The following is a 13,233-nucleotide window of genomic DNA, read 5'->3' as shown; positions in this document are numbered from 1 at the left end:
CTCATCTAGTTTTGAACCTTGCATATCTTTCATGGATTCTTGTACTCTTCTCCCTCCACGATTTTTTTTTAAATCATGTAGATGTCACCATCATGAGGGAGTTTTTCAATCTCTTGTAGACTTACATGTATGATGGTGAAGGTAAAGTGTCCTGGCCTAAGTACTTACATGACTTTCTTTCCATGCTTCATGAGGAAGATGGGTGTTCTGACTAACAGGCGAGCTTGCTACTTGCATACACACTTTGCAAATCTCCACTTCGATGGCTGTACAGCCTACCAGCTAACAGCGTGCACTCACTTGAGCACTTTTGTGATCTCATTGAAGACACTTTCTATCATTTTGATCCAGACTATCTTGACCAAAAACTGCTACAGCAATGGAAGGCTCCGCATGAATTGATCATGGATTTTTGGCAACACTTCTGTTACTTGCAGTTTCAAGCTCAAGGAGCCAGATGAAATTTGCCTATCTTTGGGACTGATTTGAGTATTGCCTTAAGAAATCTTCTCGTCTCAAGAAGAAGCTTGAAATCAAGCCTCGCTCAACATTCTTCACTGATGGAGTTGCGTAATCTTATGTGGATGCGGCCACTGTCTTGACGCACTATTTGTCATCCCCTCATTCAACAGCGCTACCACTACCGAGTGATGTTGAGGATCATGCTCACTCACTTGTTCAGCGTGCATATCCTCCCAACATCGCTTCACTCAATTTTCGCGCAATGTTGCTTGTGAGTCCTTCAAGTTCCCATATGCATTATGTCCCACGATCTTCGTCTTTGCACTCGGCTATTCCTCCGGATGATACTGTCTTGTGTTCTTCCATTCAGGACTCTTCAATTGTTGTGAACGAGGAACAATCCACTGACGGAGTTGGTGTTGCACAACCAACATGCGTTTTCATTCATGAAGAGTATGAGTGGGAGGTTGAGCATCAACACTCGGTGAAGGATGACTCCCTTCCGTCCGAGCCCCCTCCGTTCTTTCCTAACATCTTTGGTGAACCTGCCATCTATGATTTCGCATGTGTGTCTTCATCCACGAATGCACCCATTATTGATCACTCACAGGACACATCGGATGTTGGTTCACCATTTGACAACGGAGAGGATAAGTTATTCATTGAAAATCCACTTGATCTTTCATCTGTCTTTTCCGGAAACATAGAGGATGAGTTTGTTCGCTTTTCATCTACCCCTCTGTTTGATTCATCTGATCATGAGGATGCCGATGAATTCATTGATTTTTCTAATCGTGGCGGTCATGATCCATTTACTTCCATATTTGATCACGATCATGACTCTATCGCAGTTGATCTTTCAAAGCCACCGATTTATGATTATCTATCTGATGATGAAGTTGAAACACCCAAGACTATCAGGCCCTCGCTCTCTTGGGGTTAGTCTCACTTCCGATCAGGAAATTTTTCAATCACCCAAGGCTCTTCATCACTCATCTGTATGCATTGAAGATCCATCTCACACACAAATCATGCTACCTCCACTTGATCTGCACGATCCCATCGCTCATGCATTGGAGGAATCTTACATTGCAAGCACTCGTGCACGACGCAAGTTATCTTTGTTTCTTTCGTTTGCTTGCATGTCACAGTCAAGAGTGTGCTTATGCTTCAAAGTTGTAGGCAGTATCGCACAACACTATGATAAGTCCACGGACTGCTTGTCATGCACTTGCACTCACTTATGTCCTGTGGGCACTTTAAAACATGAAGTGTGGTTGTCTTCATTGTTATATCTTTCTTGCTTGCTGGTTCACACAACTGGGTTGCTCGCGGACCAAGCCTTCACCAACATGGGTCATCTAATGCGCCGATGGCTGCATTGGAAATCTCACTTCACGTGATCAGGCCCATGCACTGTTAGTGTAGGAGTAGGAGTAGTGTTTTCTTTTAGTTGTTTGCTTGCATGCTTGTTTGCTTACATGCTTTGTTTGTTTGTTTGTTTGTTTGCCTGCTTGCTTTGCTTTCACTTTCGCTTTTGCTCTTGCTTTGCTGTTTGTTTGTTAGTTCGCTTGTTTCGTTCGTAGGTTAGTTTCGCATGAATCCATGTATGACTCTTGAAGCGAGTTGGGTGAAGTAGAAGAGGGCTTGTACAATGATCACTACTTGGTTATCTGTCATCTTGCCTCTGTATGAAGAACTTGTTACTTTTAGTCCATGATATGTCGAAGGAAAATATGTATTGTTCGAAGTGAACCTTGGTGAAAACACAACGCTTGCGCGCTAACTAGTGTCACCTTCTCTAGTCGGTTGTTTTTGGGTTAACCTTTGTTAGCTCAGTCAAGTAGAGTAAGGTGAGGGGGGAAACCTTAACAGGCACGTCAGAGGTATAATAAACTACTTCTCTGCTAGAACAACCTCTTCTGCTCTCAATAAGTCAGGATCCCTCTTCCACCTCTGAAATGAATAAGTTCTATGCATAGTTACAAAAATGAAAAAAAATGAAAAATGAATAAGGCGAAAGAAGAGAAAGGCTTCCTACGCAAAGAGGTGATGCAAGTAACTCCGTCGGGTTACTGACCAGGCTCACTGGCAGCGGAGCCATGCTTGTGTTCCTATGTGACTCCGTCGGGGTACTATCCAGGCCTGCTAGCAGCAGAGCAACACCAGAGATGAAACTAAGACTCTGACGACTATACTGCTTGTGCACCCATATACCCCTTAACCGCAATCGAAACAACTGTGTTGCCTTGGCTTGGAATGTGTGTCAATTAACCAAGAGTTTGGCAGATGCTACATCTTACAATCAAGCTAGTGTGAAACCAAGATGAGCTGAGAACTGAACATTACTTCTGAAAGTGTTAGACTCGCTTTCATGAACAAGGTCCATTTAGAGAGCTGGAGTTCTACCAGTGTGTCGCCAAGTGTTGTAGTGGCTATAACCACCCTCCAAAATTTTGCCTTAGCTTCATTTCAGAGCCTCCCTACCAACTTTTCACAACACCTTGTCTTGTTTCGTCAAGTTCACAAGCTTCAGTGTTTTTCTTGCACAAAGGCAGCGTATCGATCACAGCTCGATGCATTCCCCTCACAGGCTGATCACCCGGACTTGGTCCAGTTGCAGGTTGAACAGCTCCCCTAAGAAATTGCGCAATTCTGGAGGGCAACCAGCCTTCCCTCCAGAAATTGCGTAATCCTGATTGGCAACTTGCTGGGTTCCAGAATTGCACAACTCTAGCAGTCAACACTCAGAGTGAAAATTGCGCAATTTTCCCCAGCAGGACTGCTCAGCCCAAAATTTGCACAAATATGGGCAGTAGTCAATTGCTCTGCCTAGAAATTGCGCAAATCTCCTAGGTAGCCAGCGTAGCTCCCAACTAGAAATGCGCATTTTCTCCTAGTAGTCGAACAACCTCTTTCATGTGCCGCTGAGTTGACCAGTTCCCTCTGGGACCGAGCAAAACAGACTTGCATGCATGGGTTGCTTCTCCTAAGGCAGCATCCAAAGGCATCCCTTGTTTAAGGGATCTATTTTTGGGTAGTTGGAGGTTATATGCAAGGATCACTTCAGAAGCCTCCCACCAAGTGTTGATTTCCCTAGATTTGTGGCATGCACATCACAACCTCGATTTTATCAAAACTCATCAACTGGACACTGCAGAGTTCATTCCTCACATCAACCTTGCAGCTCTGCCATCCCACATCACATCTAGGAGCTGCCAGCTCATTCAACTTCGCTGTCTTGGGGTAAGCTTGTCTTCCATGTCTTGTGTTGCATTTCCGACGCTTTTTGTGTTTCGCTTCGTATGAACACTGTTTGCTTGATTTCAGTGAGCGCTCGCTGTCATTTTGATAAATATTAGCTTGCACTAGCACCGTTTTAGTTTTAGTTGCTATCTCATTGCTATCGCATGCATGAAATTGTTTTTCACGAACGATTACCGATGTGGCGACTCGCCTCACCCACATGCATGATGTTCCATTTTCTGAATCTGTCATTCACTGTTTGCATGCATGATCATTCACTTACGCTTACACTCAATATCACCATGTATTTGCACTCACATTCGGGTTCAGTTGCCTGCCAGCGAGTCTGGGCAACCTCGGCCCGGACTCTGCCTTCACTGAGACAACATTGCGCAATCTTGAGTGGGAAGGCTCTGCCTTCCTCTCCAGAAATGCGCATTTCTACCCAGCAGTTGTTCCCCAAGCCTGCTTTGCACAATCCTGAGGGACAATGACTACTGGCCCAGAAAATTGCGCAATGCAATCCCTAAGCCTGCACTCATTGCCAGCTAAAATTGCGCATTGCATAATTCCAGCAGTCAGCAGTCAGGCTGGACTGTGCATTGTGCATTTCTAGCAGTCAGTTAGTGTCTCAGCAGCCCAAACTGTGCCTTGCGCAGTCTTGGTAGTTAGTCTCCCGACCTCCTGGCTGAAATTGTGCAACTTTCATGACCATTCACCCAGGTATGTTGCAAGTCAGTTCTCAAGTTCATTTTGGTTTTCGATTGATGCATTGCTTGCCATGAGTGTTTCCATGTCTCCAGGTATTGCAGTTGTTCATCTGCCTCTCAGCAGTACAGGTACAATGGTTTCTAAGAGAGCAGAGATGAAGACACCATTTAGAGCACACTTGGGGATGTAATCGATCAAGTGTCTATGGACTTGCCTACCCACGAAGACATCAACTTGTTTGTAGGAAAGGACATCAAGATATGACAACAGCAGCATCACAACGAGCAACATCATGAACAACAGCTGAAGGCAGCATACCAAATGCAACGAATGCAAGAGGGTTGTTGACAGCACGGAGGCGGAACAAATTTGCAAGCTCAAGCAGAACCATTGATGATGAAAGCAACTTTGGAGACTGAGGCTATGAGGTGACGACACGACAAGAAGATCACGCAGAGACAGAGAATGGAACAAAGAAGGAGTTGCATGTGTTGAAGCAGCAACTCAAGGAAGAACATGAAGTTGCACAGACAGATGAACAAGTTGTAGCAGGAATAGGAGCAGCAGTGGGTGCAACATGCACTCACGGATGAAAGTGCGCCCGTACAAGTTAAAGATCCATCCCAATAGTTGGCACGGAGCAGACATGGTGAGAAATGTTGTTGATTGCATGCAAGGGATTCAACAGCATGCATATCATTGTGCGCATGCATGCGATCCAACCCATTCAACATACTCACCAAGGCGAAGACAAGAAGCAAGTCCAACTGGAGCTGAACATGTACTTCGGAAGTTGATGCGCATGACCACCAGCACACACTTGAAGATCAGCACGGACACTATGCATCAGTGTGTTGCCGGTTCAGCCGCACCTAAGAAGACCATGCGCATGTTAGTAGACGAGTTGGATGAAGGAGCCGAACCAATGCACCGGTTGCAACAGAGGCAAGAGATCGCTTCAGCAAGATGTCACCTTTGAGCGTATGCACACCATCATGGATGACCAAGCTGAGCATCAGCTCACCTCCTTCACCATCACAAACATGTTAAAGAGTTGGTCTCACCTCAACGGACTAAGTGTGAGTGACGTCTTGCATGGCTTGCTCAAGTAATTTTGTCTCACATGAGCACATGTGCATTGTAATATAATGTCATGTCAAGTGGAAGTTCAAGTGTCAATAGTTGGATGTAACAGTCATAGAGTAGATGAAGAGTCATGAGGGTAGATGAATTGTCACTAAGGGGAATGTCAAGGGTCACCCCACCTCTTGCTATTAATAGTCCCTCATAACTCATTGTAGAGGCTTTTTGTCAGCCAAGCTTTCGATAAGACTATCTTGGAGAGAACTTGGACAGTATTGTAACGCACCTTGGCTTCTCCACTGCATGGAGCTAGTACATGTCTTTGGAGGAGCAAGTGGATGTGGCTGTAACATTCCACTATTGGAGCTAGTGGTTGGACATGGATGTATTGTATGACTAGAACTTACACTTCTTTATATAATAAGAGCCAACACGTTTCATGCATATGTTGTATTGTATTCCAGCTATCTTGTTTACTCTAAATGGCATATGTATTTGCTTTCTTACGCATGCATGTATGGACTATTTTGTATGAGTATGTATGAATCTTTCTGAAATGTGTTGTTGGTTTAACCATCACTTTGGATTGCCAGCTAACTTGCTTTCTAGCTTGTGATGTATCTTCGCTCGTGTGTTCCCTTCCCATCCGAGTACTATTACAAGTTGCTAAGGGTCACACTTGTCTCAACCCACATGTGTTAGAACCTCTCATGCAGCTTCCTTGACTCACTACAGCTGTCACACCCTTGCTACCAACAGTTATCTTACCTGCCCCTGTGCGAAATCGCGGTCAAGGCATTACCATACGACCCACTGCTGGGACTCCTACACCAAACGGACTGATGTCTAATTGGGACTTCTTACCGTGGGAGATCCCCTTGACATGTTGGCGGGTCTAGCATTGTCAACAGGAGTCTCTATATCGATTGCATGCAGGGAGTAGAGTTGTGGAGCAGGTGGACTCCAGTAGTCGTCAGGACTACGTCGCAACAAATCTGGTTATGGGATCCAGGGATTCAGTTGGCTGACATGCCACTCCATTTCGTGAGGTGCAGGTTCATAGCAGAGGGTGATCTATCTCACTTTGGGGTTGTCACATGGGGGATCGCTAATGCCTCCATTGTATGGTGAGGCAAGTTTTTCCAGTTGCAGCCCAGGATTAGGATTAGCAATGGATTTGTAGATATTGACATGATAGTGATGCCTGGGCAGGATGAGCTTGGCCTACCTCGATCAAGTTTCCGAGGAGGAGGACACAGTGTGCGCACGATGGGCAGTTTGTTAGTGTTAGAGTGGCACAAGGACAACATGGTGGGACCCTTCTAGACTAGCATGGGTCCCAGGGATCACAGTACGTGGCAGCTTAATGACCTTTAGGGATGAGTTGGCTACTACAAGGGGAGATCACTCAAATATTTCATTGGGCTTTAGTGACTCGCTGATGGCATGGTGGACTTCATTAGCATGGTAAGCTGATAAGCAGGATGATATTTGGAGGAGCTCATGTGGAAGAGAGACTTCATCCCTGTTACCACTCATTCTAGCAAGGGTCCTAGGAGGGGTTCCTATAGAGCAACTACTAGGTCAAGTGGCAACAATGGAGCAATGTTCAAATTTGGTACCGGAGGACAGGTGGTTCCCTAAGGTTTTGATCTTTGGCCTAGGGAAAAGTGTCCAAGAGAATTTAATTTTTCTCCTAAAGTGACTTTATAATTTTTATAAAGTCAAATCTAATTTAGAAGTGACTTTAAGTGATAAAGTTACTAAAGTCTAATTTTAAAGTGACTTTAGTAAAGTCAATGTAAAATTAGAAAGGAAAAGTGACTTTGGAAATAAATGACTAAGTGGGTCTTTATTAAAGTGGGGTGAATTAAAAAATAGAAAGTGAAATTTAAATGAACATTTAATCTCAGCCCTAGATCTCAATCTATTTCAGCCATTGGATTTAGGGATCACCCAAAAGTCACTTAGGGTTAGATTAAAGGAGGAAAAGGTCATTCATTCTTTCATGCGCAGATTGAGAGAAGGAGAACAAGAGAGCAAGGGAGATTTCTGGATAGGGAGGAGAAGGAGACAGCAGCTTGGCACACATTCCAAGGCAGCAGTTTAGCAAATCCGTACAGCTGAGTTAGCACATAGTGAAAGGCAGATTTTGGCACGATTTTCTAGAAATCCGTACAGCTGTTTGCACAGAAATCGAGGAGAAGTTTGCACAGAAATTGAGGAGCAATTTGGCACATTTTCCAAGGAAATCCGTACAGCGTATTGCTGTTTTTCTGCATGCAAATCGAGGTCCGTACAGTGTATTTATTGCAGGTCGTACAACAACATTTAAGGCTGAAAGTGGGCACGAAAATCGAGGAGGCCGTACAACATTTATTGCTGTCCTGTTTTGTTGTTTGCTAGTATTTTCCAGTTGGTTGTGAGGCACGGAAAACGAGATAAGTTGTAAAATTTGCTTGCTGATTTTTTGCTGAATATTTCTCACTGTAAAAGCATTTTTTAGAAATAAGAAAGAGCTCTCGAACTGGTTTTCCCCAAGAGTTGTAGGGGGTTTTTCCAAGGTCACATTGACCAAAAATCACTGTGTTCAAATGTGTTAAATGGCTGTTTGTACCTGCTGATTTTTTATTTTTGCATTTTCCAGCATTCTGTAAAATTTCCAGCATTTGTGTTTTCAGCAAAAATTTGTTTTTCAGTTGTTGAATGTATGGATATGGGACAGGGCATTTAACTATATGGGAGAAATAAGGTGACACTGAAAACCGGGGTGGGAAATGAGAAATTTTCACATGGTATCAGAGCTTGAGTGCTTAAGTGCAGTTTGGGTCAGAAAATTCCAGCAAGCTGATTTTTCACAAACAGCAGTTTTATCTTTACTACAGCAGTGCTATTTTTCAGTTTTAGGACAACAGGATATCATTGGAATTGAGGGTGGAGGATAGGCTAGATGGGCATACAAATTACAGCGTTTGGAAGGAGAGAATGCAGAGTATCTTTGAGGAGGCAGAAGTCTGGGACATCATGGTGCATACCATACAGAACCCTGTTGTTGTGCCTACTGATGCTACTCAGTTGGCTGAGTATAATAAAAAGAACAAGGGTAAGAGACTGATTCTAGACGGAGTCAAAGACCATTGCATTCCTCATGTGAGAGGAAAGAGAAATGCCCATGAGATGTGGACAACATTGTCCAATCTCTACCAGAGCACCAATGAGAACCAGAAAATGGTCCTGAAGGAGAAGCTGAAGACTATTAAGATGGGTAATGATCAATGTTGTGAAAATCGTGATCGGGATTAAATCGGTGCGGGAAGGAATCGGAAAAAATCGTTTCGTACAAAAATATTCATTTTTTACATTTTTTTCAATTTTTTTAATATTTAAACCATCTACAACATAAATAAATACATTGACACATAAATATGATAAAAAAAACTAATATATAAGATGTTTAATATCATTTCTAGTGCTAAAATCACACATAACATTGAATCATGTCCTGAATAGTAAGTCCTGACTCCTGAGTCCCAACTCAGCCTCAAAATATCAACAAAAAATATGATAATGTATCTCATCATGTCATAATGTCATATACAATAAAATAAAAGTCTAATCCTATTGATTTCCTCTGCCCCTCTTGCGAGAAAATGTCACAGCTTTCCCTTTCCCTTTAGATGTAGATGCTGGTGCCCGTGCTGGTGGAAATGGCAGTGGAGTCTGATGTGCTCTAGAAGCTGAAGAACTAGAAGTAGGAGCTATAGGAGGTAGACCACGTCCTCTACTGGTGGCAGTGGTAGCCCGGGCAGGCGGTGTCACCTCCTCCTCCTGTTCCTCCTCCTCCTCCTCCTCCTACTCCTCCTCCACCTACTCCTCCTCCTGCTCCTCCTCCTCCACTACATCCTGCACTAACCAATCATGAGCAGAATCCATGAGAGGCCTCTCGGCCTCAACCCTCCATGCAGCAGTGGTGTCAATCCCATCCAATGAGATGGCATCCACATCAAGTGTCCTCTCAAGTTGCTTCACCCACAATCGAAGATTGTAGTAGACGTAGACCATGTCATTAAGTCGCTGGGACTCCAACCTGTACAAAGACAATGAAATAGTAATTAATAATTATAAAAAAATTATTGTTTAATGAATTCAAAAATTTATTTGGAAATTTGCAATATTTTGAATGTTTAAGTGTTAAACTGTTGCGCTTCTTGTTGTGTATTTTTTCAAATACACTCCAGTTGCGCTCACATCCTGAGGAGCTGCATGTTTGGCTGAGGATGCGAATGGCAAGCTTTTGCAGAAGGGGTACCCTACCACCATACATTTTCCACCATGCATCTACAACAAAATTACAAATAAAATTTTAAATAAACATAAGAAAAAAATGGAATTTGCAGAGACAATGAAATTTGAAACAAAGTTACAAACTAAAAAATACCTCGCATTTTAATCGTCCTATCAGTGATAGCCATCTCAAAGCCAAATGTGCCACCTGCCATCTTATATGTCTCAATTTGTTTAGAGATCTCTATACGTTGTTCTGGAGATCGCACCATCTTCTGGACACAAAATAAGAATCCATCCATGATCTCAGCATCAAAATCAAACCCACATGCATAAGAAAATGCAGGGTTCAGGAAAAGCCCAGCAGCATGAATGGGACGATGGAGTGTGTTGTTCCATCGCTCATCAATCACTCCCCATAGAAGGAGTTGTTTTTGAAACCCATCATCTCCCTTATCATCATAGTAGGCCCGAATGGCTTCTTTGGCCCTATCCATGGCTTCATACAAATAGCCCATTGCGGGCTTCTCACCATCAACCAACCGAAGAACCTTTACCAAAGGTTCAGTAACGGCGCACACCTCCTGCACTCCCTCCCAAAAGTCTTCCTGGTATGAAACTAGTCTGCATACAGCCTCTCCTTCTGGTTTGCGGCTCATTGACAAAGCACACCACTCCTCTGAAAGAAACATTCTCTTCACATCCCACATAGAATTCAAGAGGAATTGAAGAGATATGAAACTCGTGGCAAACCGTGTAATGGTGGGGCGCACCAACTCTTTGTTGTTGGTGAATCTTCTCATCAAGCTAAGCACAGATGTATGATTATATATAAATTTTGTAATGTTTTTTGATGAGTCAACAATATCTTTGACAAAGGGAATTTTCCCTATGCCCTCTAACATCAAATCAATACAATGGTCAGCACAAGGTGTCCAAAATAAAGTAGGATGCCTCTCCATAAGCATTCTACCAGCAGCAACATAATTTGCAGCATTGTCCGTTATGACTTGGACAACATGTTGTTCACCCACCTCCAAAATAAATACATCCAGCAAATCACATAAAGTTCTTGCATCTTTGATTTGTGCAGATGCATCAACAGATTTGATAAACATAGTCCCCTTGGGACAACTAACCAAGAAGTTTATAAGGGTTCTCCCCTTTTGGTCGGTCCAACCATCTGACATAACAGTTCATCCTGTTTGTGCCCATGATGCCCTAAAATCCTCCAATCTTTGGGTGCAGTCACGCTTTTCATTTTGAAGAATCCGGCCTCTTAAATCATGATAAGAAGGGATTTTGTACCCTGGGCCAACACTGGCAATAGCATCAACAGTAGGTTGAAAAAATGGATTATTCCTTACAACGCTGAAAGGAATATCACTCCAGAGGAGAAATTTTTCCATCAACCTGTCAGCTTGTTCTTTATCAGTTCTTTTTAGCATTGAACCGATAGATGGCTGTGAACCAGGTGTGGTTCGAGGAACAAAAAATGATGATGCAGCTACCGGATTGACTGATGCTGCAGTAGAACGAGTGCCACTTGGCCCACTTCCTTCAGTTGACCTTTTTAGTTGCCTTTTGAGTTCTTCTTTGGCCTCTCTAGTCTGCTCTAATTCTTCCAATGCTCTCATGGCTTTTTGGATAAGTTCAGCATTTGTATTTATACAGGGCCCCACATCATGTCCAGGGATTTGTGCAAGGTGAAACTTCAACCTGTACACCCCCCCGTACATCTCCTTTCCACACAACTTGCAACTCAAGTTTTGTCTATCATTCGGAGCACGAGATACAGCATATTCAAAGAAAGGATCCAATTTCCTTGGCATGTTTGTTTTTGAACTTTGAAGTTGCAAACTTGAAGTCTTGAATGGTGTTTTGGTGCAGTTGTGAACCTATGGGAAAATAACTTAATAAGGATTAGGATTACAATTTAGCATTTACAAAATTACAAGTTACAAATTTACAAATTACAATTTAGTATTTTAATTTTTAATTTTTACATTGATGATTGAATGAAAATTCAAGTTACCCATAACCCAACCTAAAACAACCATTCCAAAGTTCAAAGTTTCAAACACAAATTACCCAACCATTCCAAACTAAAGTTACCCAACCAAATGGCAAAAACAATGAAAAATTAAAAAACATAAACAATGTTTAAAAAAATGAAAACAATAAAAAAATTTGGTTCCTGTTGTCGCACAGATTGTCACGACAACGCTCAGACCAGGGGCTGTCACCCTGATCCCCGATCTCTCCGTTTAAGCCTGTCTCCCGCGGCTAAGGGGGGTAGACCCTATGAGATGATGAAAACCAACTGTGAACCAGTTGGGTTGGGAGACACGAGGGAGAACAAGCACTTAATTAGATTTTATTAAATTAATAGACCAGTGCCTTATGCTTAAATGATTACTTACTGAATGTTGTAGAAATGTAAACCATGTAGAGCAATCATTTATCATCGAATAACTTCAAATAAAGATACTTTATCAGATGCGAGAAAATGCTTAAATGATACTTCAAAAATTTAAAACTTCGACACTCAACCATGCAATTTTTAAATGTTAACCAGATATTACATTCATGATCAGTCAAACATACTAAATCACATCGAAATGATGAACTTTAATTCCACATCAAAATTTTAATCTTAGCAGGAAAACATAAAACGTAATAAACCCTTGAGCCAAGATCGAATTTGGCAAAATATTTCCAAAATATTTTTATGTTTTCAGATAAAACAAAAATTTAATCTAAATAAAAAAACTATTCTAAACTCTAAATAAAGATTAAAGAAATTTTATGAATTTCTTTTTTTTTTTGGTTATATTTTTTTAAATGAAAAAACTAATCAAATAACTTAAATCCTAAATCTAAAACTATATTAAAATAAAACTAAAAAAATAACATCCTAAGTTGAATATACAAAATAAAAGCTTTGAAAATTACCCTAACAAAATTATAAAGGAAATCTAAAGAAAAAAATAAAAATAAAAATAAAACTAAACGCTACCAAAAGAGAAATACGCAAATCTGAAAACTGTTTAACTATGTTAACACCTAACCATATCATAAATGAAAATCGAAACCTAAACTAACATTTACCTTACCATTTAGCGTATGAAATAAGATTGGCTCGAATACACAAAAAAAACGCGTTCTTACTGTCAGGCGGCGGAGTGCTTTCGACGGCGGACAGAAAGCTCTGCAGATGGAAGGCTGGACTACGCGTATTGCTGCAGGAAAACGCAGCAGAAGGAAAACCTCGACGGCCAAGGGCGATGTTACGTCTGGAGTAGCGATGAAAGCTGCGGGTAATGGATTCAATGACAGGCCGACGGATAGCTGAAAGTTTGGTGCGGGTATGCGTGGAAATACTGAGGTAAGAAATGAGAATGGACGCAGGTATGAGCCACTGCAAATGGAATAACAGGGGAGCCA

General features: G+C 42.0%; 1 protein-coding gene across 1 annotated transcript in view; it reads left to right on the top strand.

The window, feature by feature from the left end:
- Positions 1–13,141, top strand: part of LOC149180653 (uncharacterized) — a 435,407-nt gene extending 422,266 nt beyond the window's left edge. Inside the window, exon 9 of the mRNA XM_089413943.1 lies at positions 12,923–13,141. Within this exon, the coding sequence (XP_089270069.1) occupies positions 12,923–13,141 (219 nt within the window). The remainder of the gene's footprint in view (positions 1–12,922) is intronic.
- Positions 13,142–13,233: the final 92 nt, after the last annotated feature.

Source organism: Pinus tabuliformis, chromosome 3_2 (assembly GCF_031772625.1).
Source record: "Pinus tabuliformis cultivar Carrire ecotype Pingquan chromosome 3_2, CPIR1, whole genome shotgun sequence".
Lineage (NCBI taxonomy): Eukaryota > Viridiplantae > Streptophyta > Pinopsida > Pinales > Pinaceae > Pinus > Pinus tabuliformis.
Note: the sequence above shows the minus strand (reverse complement) of the source record. Positions and strands in the feature narration are given on the sequence as shown.